This window comes from Myotis lucifugus, unplaced genomic scaffold (genome assembly GCF_000147115.1).
Source record: "Myotis lucifugus unplaced genomic scaffold, Myoluc2.0 scaffold_423, whole genome shotgun sequence".
Lineage (NCBI taxonomy): Eukaryota > Metazoa > Chordata > Mammalia > Chiroptera > Vespertilionidae > Myotis > Myotis lucifugus.
This window is the reverse complement of record NW_005871471.1, coordinates 700,085-717,216: the sequence shown is the minus strand read 5'-3', so window position 1 is coordinate 717,216 and position 17,132 is coordinate 700,085. Positions and strand designations below refer to the sequence as shown.

Here is a 17,132-nt window from a genome sequence, read left to right as displayed (position 1 = left end):
TTAGACATTATATTGGGTCTAAATTTCCTGCTCAGCCAATGACATGTAGGATAGTTCTGTTACCAGAGGAACCTACAGATAGATGGCCAATGAGATGGCCAACCTCAGGACACTCCTCCTTTTTCTGTACTTGCTAAGTACATTTTCTTGGAATATTTTCTGGGAGTAGCCAGGAGCTGACCTGGACTTCAAAAGTAAATCTCCAGATGAACAGAGTTCAACTCTAATAAACCCCCCCAAGATATATAAACACAAATTTCACATATCTCAAATGTGGTTTTTGGGTGAGGACTGGAAGGGAACAGAAGAGGAAAGCGTATTTGATAAGTTAATGGAATTATAGGTGCCTTCTTTATTTCCATTAGTATAATTGTAGTTATTATGCTAAAAATAAATTTATATATTTTAATTCTAGATTATCAAATCTTCATGAATACACTCAGTAAAATTACACTTTCCTGGGGTGTACACTAAACAATGACAAACATCTACCCCCAAGGAAATAATTCAGTAAATACAACTCCCATTGAGTTATACAGGATGTGACTCTAGTTCTTTAGTTGTGGTAAAAGGCACGGTTGGGGTATAGGATGAGGAGCTAGGGACGCTTTTATCCTCTTTAACATTTAATTTTTTGGCCCCATTAAGTCAGCTGTGTCACCATTTCCTTGTTTATAAATCTTATAGATCTTCAGAATAATTATTTTCCCTTTTGGGACATGAAGATTATTCATTTCCTGTTTATAAAACAGTATGTTAAACAATAATAATTTTAAAGAAACAGGTATAATAACTATGGTTTAAAGTAAAATAAGCTTCTGGAGAAAAGTTAAGTAATTCCTTTGTTATAACATGTGATTTTTAACCACATTTCTTCAGTCAAAAGACAAAGAGGGAGCTATTTGTGATAAAGAACCTTAAATAAAATCAATAGCTACATCTCACTAGTTCAATCTTTCTAACCAACAATATTCAAAATGGATAAAACATCAAGAACTAAGAGAATTCTTTAATATATCCACTCTTTATATTTATAATAAAATATTAAGTGTGAAACTAATGTATATATATGAATGTTTTCTTTTCCAAAAGGAGATGTACTACACATCGCTGTACAACTTCCTAAATTAGGGGGATTCTAATAAAGATCACTATTGAAAGTGGATGAATTCCTTCAGAAAGAAAATAATGATTTCTAGTATGATGAAATCCATCCCATTAGCATTTAAAACCTATAATATTTCAAGTGCTTTAAAAAAAAACATACTTATTTAAAAAACATACTTATTCCTAGTGCTTCACTTCACTTTGCAAAGTCAGTATGGAAATAACAAATTTAGCCTTTTAAAATGAATAACTTTAAAACAAAAAGTTTAGCAAATTATATAAGATGTTTTTAATTTTATCATTAACAAAAAACAGAGCAAAAAAACCCAAAAATAGTTTTATAAGTAATTTATTGCTTTTTATATTGGGAATTTTTATTTATGTTCCATTTCAGTTAAGACACTCAAAAAGATCTTGTTTTTCTGACTTTGTACAATAAGATCATGTGACCTTTTTGACATTTTTTAAGAAACCACATGCACCTGGGGTTGTGTTAAATGTCAGACCCTTATCTCTCTGTAAAACAAATTATCTAAATTCTTTCAACCTGTTGAAGGCATTTTAAACCACAGAAGAGGAGACAAAAATGTATTTCAATTGTTTTAAGGAAGTACATGGTCAAATATACCATGTTTTTCACATTCATACTAAGAGGTATCCCCTAAAAATGTTGTTTTTGAATGTTTTTTAGAATGCTTTTGAAACAAACGCTTCACTATTATAATAAAGCATTTGCTATTTTTGCCTTGAATGCAATATAGATATATATTGAATGAATATCAGGAAAGTGCACAGAACAGAGTCCAGTACTATATAAGCACTGTTAGTGACTACTACCAAAAATTACTTTATAATGCAATAAGCAACCACTTGTTTATTGTGTTGTTCATGGTAGTAGGTACTCAACGTTTTTGTTACAACATCATTAAAAATTCAAAAACCAAGAATTATTTCCCTTCATTTTATTTGTAGGGACATGGACTAACAATAGGTAATCAAATGCAATTTATTACATTAAAAAATGAACTTCTGGGTTATGTATGTCACTGGGTCAGTACAAAGAAAAAGTGTAAATGAAGGCATTTGTTTCTTTAGTTTCAACCTCTCCCTTGAGGACCTCAACTTGCCCCGTACCTTCAAGACCTGTCACCTTTTAGTAACTGACTCTCACCTTAATATTTCAGCCTTTACCTCTGAGCTCTAACAATATTCCCACTTGCCCCAAAGACATGTCAGAACTTCAAACTCTACATATTCAAAGCTATCATCCCTCCACACATACTCACTCAATTATTCTTCCCTCTGAATTCTTTTTTTAAACATATTTTTATGGATTTCAGAGAGGAAGGAAGAGAGAGATAGAAACATTAATGATGAGAGAGAATCATTGATCAGCTGCCTCCTGAGGATCAAGCTCACAACCGGGGCATGTGCCCTGACTGAAACTAAACTGTGACCTCCTGGTTCACAGGTCGATGCCCAACCACTGAGCCACGCGGACTGGGCCCCTCTATATTCTTTACCTTATAGGATATCCATTCCTCTCAGCCATGGAGAACTATTCTTTTTTTTTTTTTCAACTACTACCACCACTGTCTTTGTTCAAACCTTAATCCACACTAGCATGGAACATTTCAGTAACTTCCTTATTGGCCACTCCCATTTAACCTCTATCTCCTCTAAGCCCATTTCTTCATCCTTCAAAGCCCAGTCAAAAGATGCTGCAATATTCACCAGGAAGCTTTTCTGATACTTCCTCCCCCACAAGTCTTAACCTTTGCCTTGCTTGTCCTCCAGAGCACCTTATAGCATGAGCACATTCTGCCTAGTATTATAGTTATTTATAGTTCCAGTTTACTTCCTCCACTAAATGCATATAGATATGGTCCATGTTTTATTATTCCATTCTTCCATTTAAATATAGTGTGAAAAAGGTTTGCAGTACTCTATTCCAATTTTAACCTATAATCAAAATATATAATATAACACAAGATAGGGCTTAATTATAATTACCCCTGGCCTACACACTAATTTTTTCTAGTAAAAACCAACAACGGGAGAGAACCAGGATGGCGGCATAAGGTATAAACCTGTACGTGCTGCCCCCCACAACCACATTAAAACTACAACTAAAAGATAAAACAGCTATCATCCAGAACCACGGGAAAGCTGGTCGAGTGGAAGTTCTACAACTAGAAGGAAAGAAAAAAGCGCACTGAGACTGGGTAGGAGGTGCAGAGGCGCCAAGAGCAGAGGTACGGAGACGGAGACGCGCGCGCAAGGCGGGCTGCAACTGGGTGCGCGGTTTTTTTCAATCGGACGGGGATACAAGCTCCTGAATACAGTGAATTCGTTTACGGCGAGACTCTGGGGTCCCAGATTCCTATGGGGAGAAACTGGACTGTCTTGCAGCAGGTTGGAAAGCGAGGGTGACTTTCTCGCAGAGCTGCTCGGAGGGATCATTGTTACTGTGGGGGCACGGGACTCGGGGGCTCAGGACGCAGAGACGGGAGACTCGAGGAGTCTCCGAGATGGCTGACAACAGCCATTGCTGTTTGCTCTGCCCTGGTGATTCTCTGAGAACCCGCCCTACTCAATTTACATCCCCACCCAAAGGAACCGCCTGCCCTTTTGCAGCCTAACCTAACAAACTGCAGCTGGGTCAGAGAGCTCCAAAACTTCCAAACCCCAAACAGAGAGGAGAAATCTGCTGATATCGCTGTAACTCCTGCTGGGTGGACTCACACAGTGGTTGACTTGGAGATCCAGGAGCCAGGGTACCCAGTGGTCAGATACCAGATTTCAACTCCTCACATCCATAAGGGACACACTCAAGAGGCAGACTCAGTGAGCACCAAAGCCCCACTGAAGCAAGTTCTATCCTATAAGGGTGTCTCCAGCACAGCAGTTCTTCCATTATAGACACAGCGGGTCCTCGCAGTCAGCCAAAATGCGGAGACAAAGAAATATGTCACAAATGAAAGAAATGGAAGAGAGCAAACTACTGGACATAGAGTTCAAAACCACAGTTGTAATGTTACTCAAGAATCTTCTACAAACCTCCGAGGAACTTAGTGAGACCTTCAAAAATCTTAATGAGAATGCCAAAAAAAAATGGAAAAGATAGAAATTAAGCATACACTGACTGAAATTAAGAATAATATACAGAGATCCAACAGCAAACTAGAAGATCCCAAGAATCGAGTCAAAGATTTGAAATATGAGAAAGCAAAAAACACCCATCCTGAAAAGCAAAAAGAAAGAAGAATCAAAAAATATGAAGATAGTGTAAGGAGCCTCTGGGACAATTTCAAACGTACCAACATCCGAATTATGGGGGTACCGGAAGAGAGAGAGCAAGATACTGAAAGCCTATTAGAAGAAATCATGACAGAAAACTTCCCCTACCTGATGAAAGAAATAGACTTACAAGTCCAGGAAGTGAAGAGAACCCCAAATAAGAGAAATCCAAAGAGGACCACACCAAGACACATCATAATTAAAATGCCAAGGGCTAAAGACAAATAGAGAATCTTAAAAGCAGCAAGAGAAAAACAGTTACCTACCTACAAGGGAGTACCCATAAGACTGTCAGCTGATTTCTCAACAGAAACCATGTAGGCCAGAAGGGAGTGGCAAGAAATATTCAAAGTGATAAATAGCAAGGACCTACAATCAAAATTACTCTACCCAGCAAAGCTATCATGTAGAATTGAAGGTCAGATAAGAAAAAGCTAAAGGAGTTCATCATCACCAAACCAGGATTATATGAAATGCTGAAGGATATTCTTTAAGAAGAGGAAGAAGAAGAAAAAGGTAAAGATAAAAATTATGAACAACTAAGTGACAACAAATAAATATCTATCAACAAGTGAATCTAAAAAGTAAGTCAGAATAAACTGGTGAATAGAATAGAATCAGGGGTATAGAAAGGGAGTGGACTGACAATTCTCAAGGGGAAGGAGGTGTGAGGGGTGCGGGAAGAGATTGGAAAAAAAACAACAACGCCTCAAAGGTACAGTCAAATTTTCCCCCAAAAATTTGGGATTAATCCATCTTTGTATCAGAAGAGAAGGCAATGACTGTGACTTTTTCCACTTGTATATCTGGTTCCAATAATCAAGAAATGAATTCAGGAATTAATTGTTATTCATCAAGAAAAAAAGTATAATTAACATAAACATATAGTAAAACTCACAATTATGCTTTCATATAGTAAAACTCACAATTATGCTTTCAACATTATTTACTGAATTCCAAGTTTTACAGTAATTCAGGCTTATTTTATTTCATTTTTATGCCAAATTTACATTTTTTCTCTACGAAGGAGGCAGGAGTCTCCCACCCTCCCCTAACTTGACCTTCTTACTTGAGCCATCAGCATCCAGCTTGCAGTAGTTCAGATTTATAATCACCCTCAAAACTTGTAGTTTCTAATAAATCAAAGAAACCTTATAAATAACTAGGAATTTTTCCTTTGAGGTTAATGTCATTATAACTTAACTTCTTCAATAATTTTTCCCAGAGATAAAACAGGAAACACCTGTGCCTTATTAGGAAAGTGTGGGTGGCACCAATGATCAAAAACTCAAAAATTAGATGCATAGTTCTACAGTAAATTTGTAATCCTTAATCTAGAAAAAGATTTCTGATTACTCAATTGAAATACCAGTAGGTTAACTAAAATAAAAAAATCTGTCTACTTTAATTTTGTACATTAATCTTATAATTAATACTAGAGGCCCGGTGCACAAAAATTTGTGCACTGGGGGGGTGGGGGGGGGCTCAGCCCGTCCTGTGCCCTCTCGCAGTCTGGGACCCCTCAGGAGATAATGACCTGCTGGCTTAGGCCTGCTCCCAGGTGGCAGAGGGCAGGCCCAATCCCTAGGTGTAGCCCCTGGTCGGGCTCAGAGCAGGGCCGATTGGGGAGTTGGGGCGCTGCCCCCTGTCATGCACAGAGCAGGGTGGATTGGGAGGTTGCGATGCCACCCTCAGTCACGCTCAGGGTAGGGCCGATTGGGGGGTTGGGGCACCACTCCCTGTCACACTCAAGGCAGGGTCGATAGAGAAGTTGCGGCATCACCCCGTCACACACAGAGCAGGGCCGATCAGGGGGTTGGGGCGTTGCCCCCTGTCATGCACAGAGCAGGGCTCATCAGGGGGGTTGGGGCTCTGTACCCTGTCACACATAGAGCAGGGCCGATCAGGGGGTTGAGGAGCTCCCCCCGTCACGCACCGAATAGGGCCAATAGGGGAGTTGGGGCACCGCCCCTGTCACACACAGAGCAGGGCGAATCAGGGGGTTGGGGCGCTGCCCCCTGTCATGCACAGAGCAGGGCCCATCAGAGGGGTTGGGGCTCCGTACCCGGTCACACACAGCAGGGCCGATCAGGGGGTTGAGGAGCTCCCCCCAGTCACGCACAGAGCAGGGCCCATCAGGGGGTTGGGGAGCTCCCCCCCCTGTCACGCACAGAGCAGGGCCGATCAGGGGGTTGAGGAGCTCCCCCCTGTCACTCACAGAGTAGGGCCAATAGGGGAGTTGGGGCACCGCCCCCTGTCACACACAGAGCAGGGCGGATCAGGGGGTTGGGGTGCCACCCTCTATTACCCACAGAGCAGGGCCGATCAGGGGGTTGGGGAGCTGCACCCTGTCACACACAGAGCAGGGCCGATCAGGGGGTCAGGGCGCTGCACCCTGTCACACACAGAGCCGCAGGGCGATCAGGGGGTTGGGGAGCTCCCCCCTATCAGGCACAGAGCAGGGCTGATCAGGGGGTTGGGGCACCTTCCCCTGTCACGAACAGAGCAGGGCGGACAGGGAGGTTGTGGCCCCGCCCCCTGTCACACACACAGCCGCAGGGCGATCAGGGGGTTTGGGCGCTGCCCCCTGTCACGCTGATCCCGGTGCTGGGAGGCATATTACCCTTTTACTACATAGGATAGAGGCCTGGTGCACGGGTGGGGGCCGGCTGGTTTGGCCTGAAGGGTGTCCTGGATCAGGGTGGGGGTCCCCATTGGGGTGCCTGGCCAGTCTGGCTGAGGGGCTGAGGGGCTGAGGGCCGTTTTCAGGCTGGCGGATGACTGAAGCTCCCAACTGCTCCTTTTTTTCTTTTTTTCTTTTTTTATTCTGGGCCAGCTTTAGCTCTGAGGCCTCGCTGCTGAAAGCAGGTTTCTGGCTTTTGTTTACCTTCTGTATTTGATACAATGTTGCGGTCCGGCTGGCTGAAGCCTGGCTGACTAACGCAGGTTTCTGGGGTTTTGTTTAGCTTCTATATTTGCAACATAGTTGCTTAGAGTTGCAGCTGAGAGGCCGGCAAGTCAGGCGGGGAACGTTGGAGTCCGCCGTCACTGGAGCAAGCAAGCCTCCCTGTTCGCTTCAGTGCATGGCTGCCAGCCGCCATCTTGGCTGGCAGTTAATTTGCATATCTCAGTGATTAGCCAATGGGAAGGGTAGCGGCCGTACGGCTAATTACCATGTTTCTCTTTTATTAGATAGGATAAACCTTGAGGTTAAAAAGAATAAATACGATTCAAATAGTATAAAAATGATCAGCCCTTTCATAGACATTTGATGTTAAGAAAATTATAGCTACTTGAAATGTTGATGGAAAATATCATTATGTGATATGAACATATCATAAAATTACCTGTATTATATGACATAATCTGTATTTTAGCTTTTAAGAGAATCCTATTTACCCATGCAGTTGGGAGGAAGGAAAAAAAGAACAACTCATCCCTCTCCAAAATAAACACCATATAAAAACACTAATTCAAAATGTATCATAGACCTAATTGCAAGTATTAAAACTATAAAACTCTTAGAAGAAAAAAAAAGATGTAAATCTTCATGACTTTGTATTAGGCAATGGTTTCTTAGATATGACACCAAAAGCAGAAGCAATTAAAGAAAAAAATGGATAAATTGAACTTCATCAAAACTTCTGTGTTTTAAAAGATATCAAGAAAGTGAGAAGGAAACTAATGGAATGGATAAAAATATAGTTTCAGCCCAGCCAGTGTGGCTCAGTGGTTGAGCATAGACCTATGAACCAGGAAGTCAAGGCTGGATTCTGGTTAGGACACATAGATCGATCCCCAGTAGGGGGCATGCAGGAGGCAACAAATCAATGATTCTCTCTCATCATTGATGTTTCTATCTCCCTCTCCCTTCCTCTCTGAAATCAATAAAAATATATTTTTTAAAAATAGTTGCAAATCATATATCCAATAACTCTAGTAACTAGAATATATGAATAACTCTTACAACTCAACAATAAAAAGACCCAATTAAAAAGTGTGCAAACGATTTCAATAGGTATTTCTCCAAAGATATACAAATGGCCGATTTGCACATAAAAAGATGCTCAATATCATCAGGGATATGCCTATCAAAACTACAATGAGATATCACTTTACACTTACTAGAATGATTATGATTTAAAAAAACAAAACAGCCCTAACCAGTTTGGCTCAGTGGATAGAGCGTCAGCCTGCAGACTGAAAGGTCCCAGGTTCGATTCCGGTCAAGGGCATGTACCTTGGTTGCGGGCACATCCCCAGTAGGAGGTGTGCAGGAGGCAGCTGATCGATGTTTCTCTCTCATTGATGTTTCTAACTCTCTGTCCCTCTCCCTTCTTCTCTGTAAAAAATCAATAAAATATATTTAAAAAAAATAAAATAAAATAAAAAAATAAAAAATAAAAAAACAAAACAAACAAAAAACCAATAACAAGCATTGAGAATGTGGAGAAATTGGAACCTTCATATATTTCTAGCAGGAATATAAAATGGTACATCCACTCTAGAAAAAACTTGAATATTTGTATTTACTGATACAGAACTATATAGGTCTATCCCAAGATAGTTCAAGCAAAGAGCACATTGTAGTAGATACAGTATGCAAACACTTGCTTATAAGAGAGGGAAAAAAGGAATACATAAAAACACATTTGCTACATAAAAAGTTACACCAGTTGCTTCTGGAATGTTTGCTGGGTGACTGGACAATAGGGGTAATATGAGAAATAGAAATAGTATTTAAAAGGTAACTTTATAGCTTTTTATATGCTTTAAATTCTGAAGCATGTGAATGTACTATTAAAATTAATACTTAAAAAATAAAAAGATTTAAGTGCTCCCTGCAAGGTACATACTAACAATCAAAATTTTATGATCACTATTATTGAAAGCAGGGGTTGCAAACTCAAATACCTTTAGATTTATATTTTCTCCCATGTAATGTAAATGAGTAGAGTGTAAGAAAAATAAGAGAAGTTTGAAATGCAACTAAAAATGGAGCAGCCACTGCCCTAGCCAGTTTGGCTCAGTGGATAGAGTGTTGGCCTGCAGACTGAAGGATCCTGGGTTTGATTCCGGTAAAGGTCACATCCCCAGGTTATGGGCTCAATCCCCAGTAGGGGGCGTGTAGGAGGCAGCCAATCAATGATTCTCTCTTATCATTGATGTTTCTATCTCTCTCTCTCCCTCTTCCTTCCTCTCAGAAATAAATAAAAATATATTTTTTAAAAAAATGGAGCAGTCACTACTGAACTCCAGCTGATTGTATTCATTCTGAAAAGCAGGCCTAATGTTGCGAGATCTTCCAATTTTTCAAGATACCAGAAAACCAAATTTGTATGTAAATATCCTGATTTTAAATATTGGGTCAGTACCATGCTTGGGGGCAAGATTCAGCCCAAAGGCCACCTGTTTGTGACCTCTGATTTATAAAGTCTTTAATTTATGAACATATTGTGCTTCGAACTTCCCTTGCAAATTTGAAAACTTTAAATGCATTTTCTCAATAAGAGCAAAATAAGTAGCAATTTGTTTTCCAGACCCATTACACAGGTAAACTATAGTATTGTTACCTACCCTCAATGATTAACAATGTTTACACTGAACAACTTATTCTAAGTTTCAACTTTAGACTTTGGAAAGTTCAAAATGGTGGATCCAAGGGTAGTAAAAGGGAAGGAGATGTCTGGGAAGAATTTAAGAAAACAGAAGGAACGATCTTAGGCAAGAATTCAGATACAGTTGGTAGTGATATAAGCTTTCAGAATTCCTCTGAAGATCTGTGTCTTCTGTAGACAACAAATTTAGTAAAAGAGAAAAGAAAGGAAAAAAGGATATGTCTCAGTGGCAGCAACAGCTAAAGAGAACTGCAGCCCCAGCCCCAAGGGTGCAGCAACCTCTAGAAGATTTCTGTCAGTTGCTCATAAGACAGACATCATAGAGTGAGAATGGCGAATAATCAGCCCTAACAAGTTAAAAAGCCAAAAGGAAATCCTCAGGCCTACTAGAATATTAAAATAAAAAGTATTTTCTAAAGGTACATTTTATTACTAACGTAACAATAAACTGACTATTTTTTCTAACTGAAATCCATCCATGAAAGCTTCTATAGACTCTAAATTTTCTACTCATGGATAAATACTCTACTTGGAGATTATCTGTTGCAAAGATTTAACCTCAGGAAATAAGTACTAACTAGTACTTCTGGTTCCTTTACTAACATTTGGTTTAGAAATGTAAACTATTTTAACACTATCCTAAGAATAAACAACTTAGAAATGAAATCTGGAAATTTTTTGAAGTCAATTTTTGGAGATGCTTCACAATATTGACTTTATCATATAATCTGAAGAATAGTCTGCAAGCAGCTTTTTGGCAACCTGTTCTGAAGATTAGAAGATAAATTCTCAGGTCAACATCAAGATTGCTTTATTGCTCCTAGGTAAATGTAATTAGGAAAATAAATCTGCTACACAGAAAAAAAAAACCTTATGTAATCTAAATCCCAACAGGAATGACCACTTTATAGGCTGACTTTATGGGTACTTCTTCCCAATTAACATGGAAAACTGAGATTCTGCTCTAAGTAGCTGTCACTTTCCAAATTTTGGATTATCAGGGTGTCTGCTCCCCTCCATTAGTATGGAAATCAAATGTACAACATAATTTAGAAAGAGTGCTAATATTATGAAATTATTAGGACTTTTTAAGTCAGGAGATATTCAATGTTCCCTATTATTTATTTAACTAGATACCAAATCCTATTCAGATAGAACATGTTCATAATGCTTCAGAATTATTTAAAAAGAATCATCTACACTAATAAAAGAGAAACATGGTAGTTAGCGTACGACCGCTACCCTTTTCATTGGCTAATCAGTGAGTATATGCAAATTAACTGTCAGCCAAGATGGCGGCCGGCAGCCAGGCACTGAAGCGAGCATGAGGCTTGCTTGCTGCGGACTCCAACGTTCCCCGCCTCACTTGCCGGCCTCTCAGCTGCAACTCTAAGCAACTATGTACTATGTTGCAAATAAGAAGTTAAACAAAACACCAGAAACCAGCCTGACTGAAAGCCAGCGGACCGAAACTTTGTATCAATGTTTTCAGCAGCGAGGCCTCAAAGCTAAAGCTGGCCCAGAATAAAAAAAAAAAAAGAAAAAAGAAAACAAGGAGTGGTTGGAAGCTTCAGTCACCCGCTTCCGGAAAACAGCCCTCAGCCCCTCAGCCAGACTGGCCAGGCACCCCAGTGGGGACCCCCACCCTGATCCAGGACACCCTTCAGGGCAAACCAGCTGGCCCCCACCCATGCACCAGGCCTCTATCCTATATAGTAAAAGGGTAATATGCCTCCCAGCACCGGGATCAGCGGAGCAGCGAGGCTCCCGGCACCAGGATCAGCGTGACAGGGGGCAGCGCCCAAACCCCCTGATCGCCCTGTGGCTCTGTGTGTGACAGGGGGCGGGGCCACAACCTCCCTATCCGCCCTGCTCTGTTCATGACAGGGGAAGGCGCCTCAACCCCCTGATCAGCCCTGCTCTGTGCCTGATAGGGGGGAGCTCCCCAATCCCCTGATTGCCCTGCGGCTCTGTGTTTGACAGGGTGCAGCACACCAACCCCCTGATCGGCCCTGCTCTGTGTGTGACAGGGTGCGGCGCCCCAACCCCCCACCCCCCACGGGCCCTGCTCTGTGTGTGACAGGGTAGAGCCATAACCTCTCCATCGGCCCTGCCCTGAGTGTGACAGGGTGCAGCGCCCCAACCCCGTGATCGGCCCTGCTCTGTGGGTGATAGAGGGTGGCGCCCCAACCCCCCTACACAGGCCCTGCTCTGTGTGTGACAGGGTAGAGCCATAACCTCCCCATTGGCCCTGCCCTGAGTGTGACAGGGTGCAGCGCCCCAACCCCCTGATCCGCCCTGCTCTGTGTGTGACAGGGGGCGGTGCCCCAACTCCCCTATCGGCCCTACTCTGTGAGTGACAGGGGGGAGCTCCTCAACCCCCTGATCGGCCCTGCTCTGTGCGTGACAGGGGGGAGCTCCCCAACCCCCTGATTGACCCTGCTCTGTGAGTGACAGGGTACGGAGCCCCAACCCCCCTGATGGGCCCTGCTCTGTGAGTGACAGGGGGCAGCACCCCAACCCCCTGATGGGCCCTGCTCTGTGCGTGACAGGGGGTGGCGCCGCAACCTCCCCATCGACCCTGCCTTGAGTGTGACAGGCGGCGGTGCCCCAACCCCCCAATCGGCCCTACCCTGAGCGTGATTGAGGGTGGCATCGCAACCTCCCAATCCGCCCTGCTCTGTGCATGACGGGGCGGTGCCCCAACTCCCCAATCGGCCCTGCTCTGAGCCTGACCAGGGGCTGCACTTAGGGATTGGGCCTGCCCTCTGCCACCCGGGAGCAGGCCTAAGCCAGCAGGTCGTTATCTCCCGAGGGGTCCCAGACTGAGAGAGGGCACAGGCCAGGCTGGGGGACCCCCCTTCCCCCGCCCCCCGAGTGCACAAATTTTTGTGCACCGGGCCTCTAGTCCTATATAATAAAAGCCTAATATGCTAAGTGTCCGGTCAACCAGTTGGCCGTTCAACCATTCAAAGCATAATATGCTAATGCTATGCTAAGGCTGCTCAACCACTCGCTATGATATGCACTGACCACCAGAGGGCAGACAGTTGACCAGTTGCTATGATGTGCACTGACCACCAGACAGACGCTCTGACCGATAGGTTAGCTTGCTGCTGGGGTTTGGCCAATCAGGACTGAACGAGACTGGCCAGACACACCCGGGAGCCCTCCTGCGGTCCCTCGGAAGATGTCGGAGAGCCAGTTTCAGCCCGATCCTGCAGACTGGGCCGAGGGACCCCACTGGTGCACGAATTCGTGCACTGGGCCTCTAGTTAGCCTATAACTGTATTGTCTAGATTCACTAACAAAGAAAAAGCCCTTGAGTATTTTGTATATTTCTTGGCTTGAATAATATAGGTACCATGGTCCATCAGGCAACATGGAAAGTAAGAGGAAAAAGTGGAAATAGAAATGAGCGATTTCAGGTTTTGAACCTGACTAAAATCAGTCTTAGAAATGATATTAGACTGCTGCTAAAGGAAAATGCTGACATTTTTATTGATTATAATACATACCTTGCTGAGCTAAAGTTGATCTTAGCATTCCAGTCTTTGACCAGATTTTTACTTGTCCATCTTCTCCAACTATAAAGAGAAAATAATTGATATTTTTAGCTATAAGAAATAAATTTAGCCCAGCCAGCGTGGCTCAGTGGTTGAGTATCAACCTATAAACCAGGAGATCACGGTTCGATTCCTAGTCAGGGCACTTGCTCAGGTTGCAGGCTCGATCCTCAGTAGGGGGCATGCAGGAGGCAGCCAATCAATTGAGTCTCTCTCATCATTGATGTTTCTATCTCTCTCTCCCTTCTCCCTTCTTCTGATATCAACAAAAATATATTTTTTAAAAGAAATAAATTAAAACATTAAATTTACATATAAAATTTGGACAAAATTTACTCTAATTAAATGACAGTGCTTCATAACTGTATTATTTAATTGAAGTTATTTTGAAACAACTTTATCAAAGTAGACAAACTTCCATGACAAAACTTTTTATTTTTCCTTTAATATTAGAAGACTTATGAGTATATTATTCAAATAATGCTGTCATCTTCACTGAAATCTCAATTCTAGAATTCTAAGAAAAGTGCTTTCAGTGTATTAAGAAGAGTTGCAGCCCAATTCCAGTGAGTTTGGGACTGAATGGATGAAGCAGTAGGCTCTATTTTTTAACAGTTTGCCTGCAAGAGTGAAAAAGAAAGAGGAAGTTATAGCTAGAGAGAGTTATTGGTTAACAGAAGGATTCTTCTTTTTTCTCAATTTTCAAGATGGATGACATCTTAACATTCTTATGTGCTGAAAAAGAAACCACTGGAAAAGGAGAAGTTGAAAAACAAGCAAGAAAAAGGACAACTCACTGAGAGAAGTCCTACAGAAGGCCCAGGGGATATGTGTGGTGATTTTAAAACATATACACAAGTTCTTTGTTATTCCTCCTTTTAAGAGGTGGAGCTTAATTTCTCTCTCCTTCAGTGTGGGCTATAGTTAGTGACTTGCTCCTAACAGAATGTGGTGGAAATGATGGAGTATAACTTCTGAGGAGAGTCATAAAATACAGAGTGTCCTCAAAAATGAATACACACTTTAACAACGGATAGCTCAATTTTGAAAATAAAATGTATTTTAATAACAATGCCTTTATAATTATTCAAAGTGTGTGTATACATTGTTTGGGACATCTTACATGTTGTAACTTCTATCTTGTTCTCTCATGGATCACTCACTTGGGGAGAAGTCAGCTGTTATGTTGATAGAACACCAAGCAGCCCTACGGAGAGGCCCAGGTGGTGAGGAACTAAGGCCTCTGCCATCAGTCAGAGAGGAACTAAGACCTCTTGCCAACAGCCACGTGAGTAAACCATCTTAGAAGCCGATCCTTCAGCCCCAATCAAGCTTTCATATGATTGCAGCCCCATCCAACTTCTTGAGTCCAGGACAGAATCGCCCAGTTAAACTATTCCCGGATAATACATGGTTATCATCTTAAGTCACTAACTTTGGAGTAATTTGTTATGAAATAATAGATAACTAATAGGTGAAGAGAAGAATCCTTGCAATAGGACAGGAGATGGGAGAGAGATGGAAGAGGGTAAAGGTCAGTTAAATGAGAATACTTTGAATTTAAAAATTTTAAAGAATTACAACTTTTATTTACTCTCTACTTGAACATTCCAACAGCATTTTTGACAGAATATTCTCCGTCATATTAGAAAACTAGTAATTAATATGACATCCTGAATTATAACATTATATAGCAATCTAGATCAATACTGTGCTAATTATTTACTATTAGATAATAAAAGGCTATTGCTAAGAAAATATTCTGTTCCTTTGGAAATTTTTCTTTAAAAAATTCACTTAAAATGCCATTTTTGCAGACAACTTACCTGTAACTAATGCTGTTCCTTCATAATTCCATCTTCCTGCCAGTACTGCTCCACAGTGAGCTTCTACACTTTTTTCCACTCTTCCTAACTTAGAAATCAGATGAAATTTCCCTAAAAGAAATTATACTTGAAAAATCTATTTCATTAAAATAATTTATTTAATCAACAAACATCTGTTGACTACCTACTACTAGACTGTGAGCACAGTGCTAGGTACTGAAGACAAAAGGGCAAATAATATAATTATTCTTACTCTCGAGAAACACAAATCTATTGGAAGACAGCAACAAACAAAATTACAAATATGACGCTAAAGTAATTCAGAGGGATGATAAAACTCTACTGGGATATGGCCAAAGGGGACCAAAAGAAATGTCAAGAAAGCCTTCTATTGCCCTGACTGGTTTGGCTCAGTGGATAGAGCGTCGCCTGCAGACTCAAGGATCCCAGGTTCGATTCCGGTCAGGGGCATGTACCTTGATTGCAGGAACATCCCCAGTAGAGGGTGTGCAGGAGGCAGCTGATCGATGTTTCTCTCTCATCGATGTTTCTGACTCTCTATCCCTCTCCCTTCCTCTCTGTAGAAAATCAATAAAATATATTTTTTTTAAAAAAGAAAGAGCCCTAACCGGTTTGGCTCAGTGGATAAAGTATCGGCCTGTGGACTGAAGGGTCCCAGGTTCGATTCCGGTCAAGGGCATGTACCTTGGTTGCGAGCACATCCTCAGTGGGGAGTGTGCAGGAGGCAGCTGGTCGATGTTTCTCTCTCATCGATGTTTCTAGCTCTCTGTCCCTCTCCCTTCCTCTCTGTGAAAAATCAATAAAATATATTTTAAAAAAATAAGATAAAATAAAAAAAATAAAAAAGAAAGAAAGAAAGAAAGCCTTCTATTTAAGCAGTTTTGTAGTCTTGCTTTTTTTTTTCCCCACAGGTTATAGAAAAGGTGAAAAAGGTGTAGAGGAAAGGAACCAAGACAGTGAAATGGTTTTAAAAGATAAACTGAGGCATATTTTAAAACTTTAAGAGATTACTTGAGAAAAAATCTATTCCAACCAGACAGAGCCAAACCAGAAGTGGTTAGCACTCCACTGACAGCAGCTCAGAGAGAGGCTTTTATAGAGAAAAGGCAGAAGCAAAGTAAGGAAATTACTAACTACTAGAGGCCCAATGCACGAAATTCGTACAAGGGGCTTGGCCCTTGCAGCCCCGGCTGCCTCAGCTGGCCCTCACAGCCCCTTGCAGCCTTGGCTGGCCCTCGCAGCACCTCACAACCCCTTGCAGCCTCGGCAGGCCCTCGCAGCCTTGGCTTCGTCCGGAAGGTTGTCTGGAATGTCGTCTGGAAGGTCATTCGGCTGTTCGGTCTAATTAGCATATTAACTCTTTATTATATAGAATAGTTTAAAGCCTAGTTGGCTGTTTGTGATTGGTGGTTCTTAGGTTTCAATTATGTACACTTGAGGTATTTACAGGCTTAGATTTTGGTTTGTGTACATGGGCCAATGATATCAGTCACCTCAGTCTAATTGCCTCCTTATTGAATGAATTTAACAATTGCTAATCCCAAATTTCAAAATACTTGCCTTATATGATTTTACACTGTGCCAGGCACCAGGTAGACCAAACAAAAAGCAGTCTACTTGGTTGCCTACCTCAAAAAGTTCACACATACAGGGTAGGACAAAGTAGGTTTACAGTTGTTCATATGGAAAATAAT

At 41.7% G+C, this 17,132-nt stretch overlaps 1 protein-coding gene across 1 annotated transcript in view; it reads right to left on the bottom strand.

The window, feature by feature from the left end:
* IFT80 (intraflagellar transport 80) overlaps window positions 1-17,132 on the bottom strand; it is a 106,077-nt gene that overhangs the window by 63,134 nt on the left and 25,811 nt on the right. The window contains exons 4-5 of the mRNA XM_023744001.1: window positions 15,418-15,528; window positions 13,544-13,612 (exon numbers count right to left, since the gene is read on the bottom strand). Of these exons, the coding sequence (XP_023599769.1) occupies window positions 13,544-13,612; window positions 15,418-15,528 (180 nt within the window). The remainder of the gene's footprint in view (window positions 1-13,543; window positions 13,613-15,417; window positions 15,529-17,132) is intronic.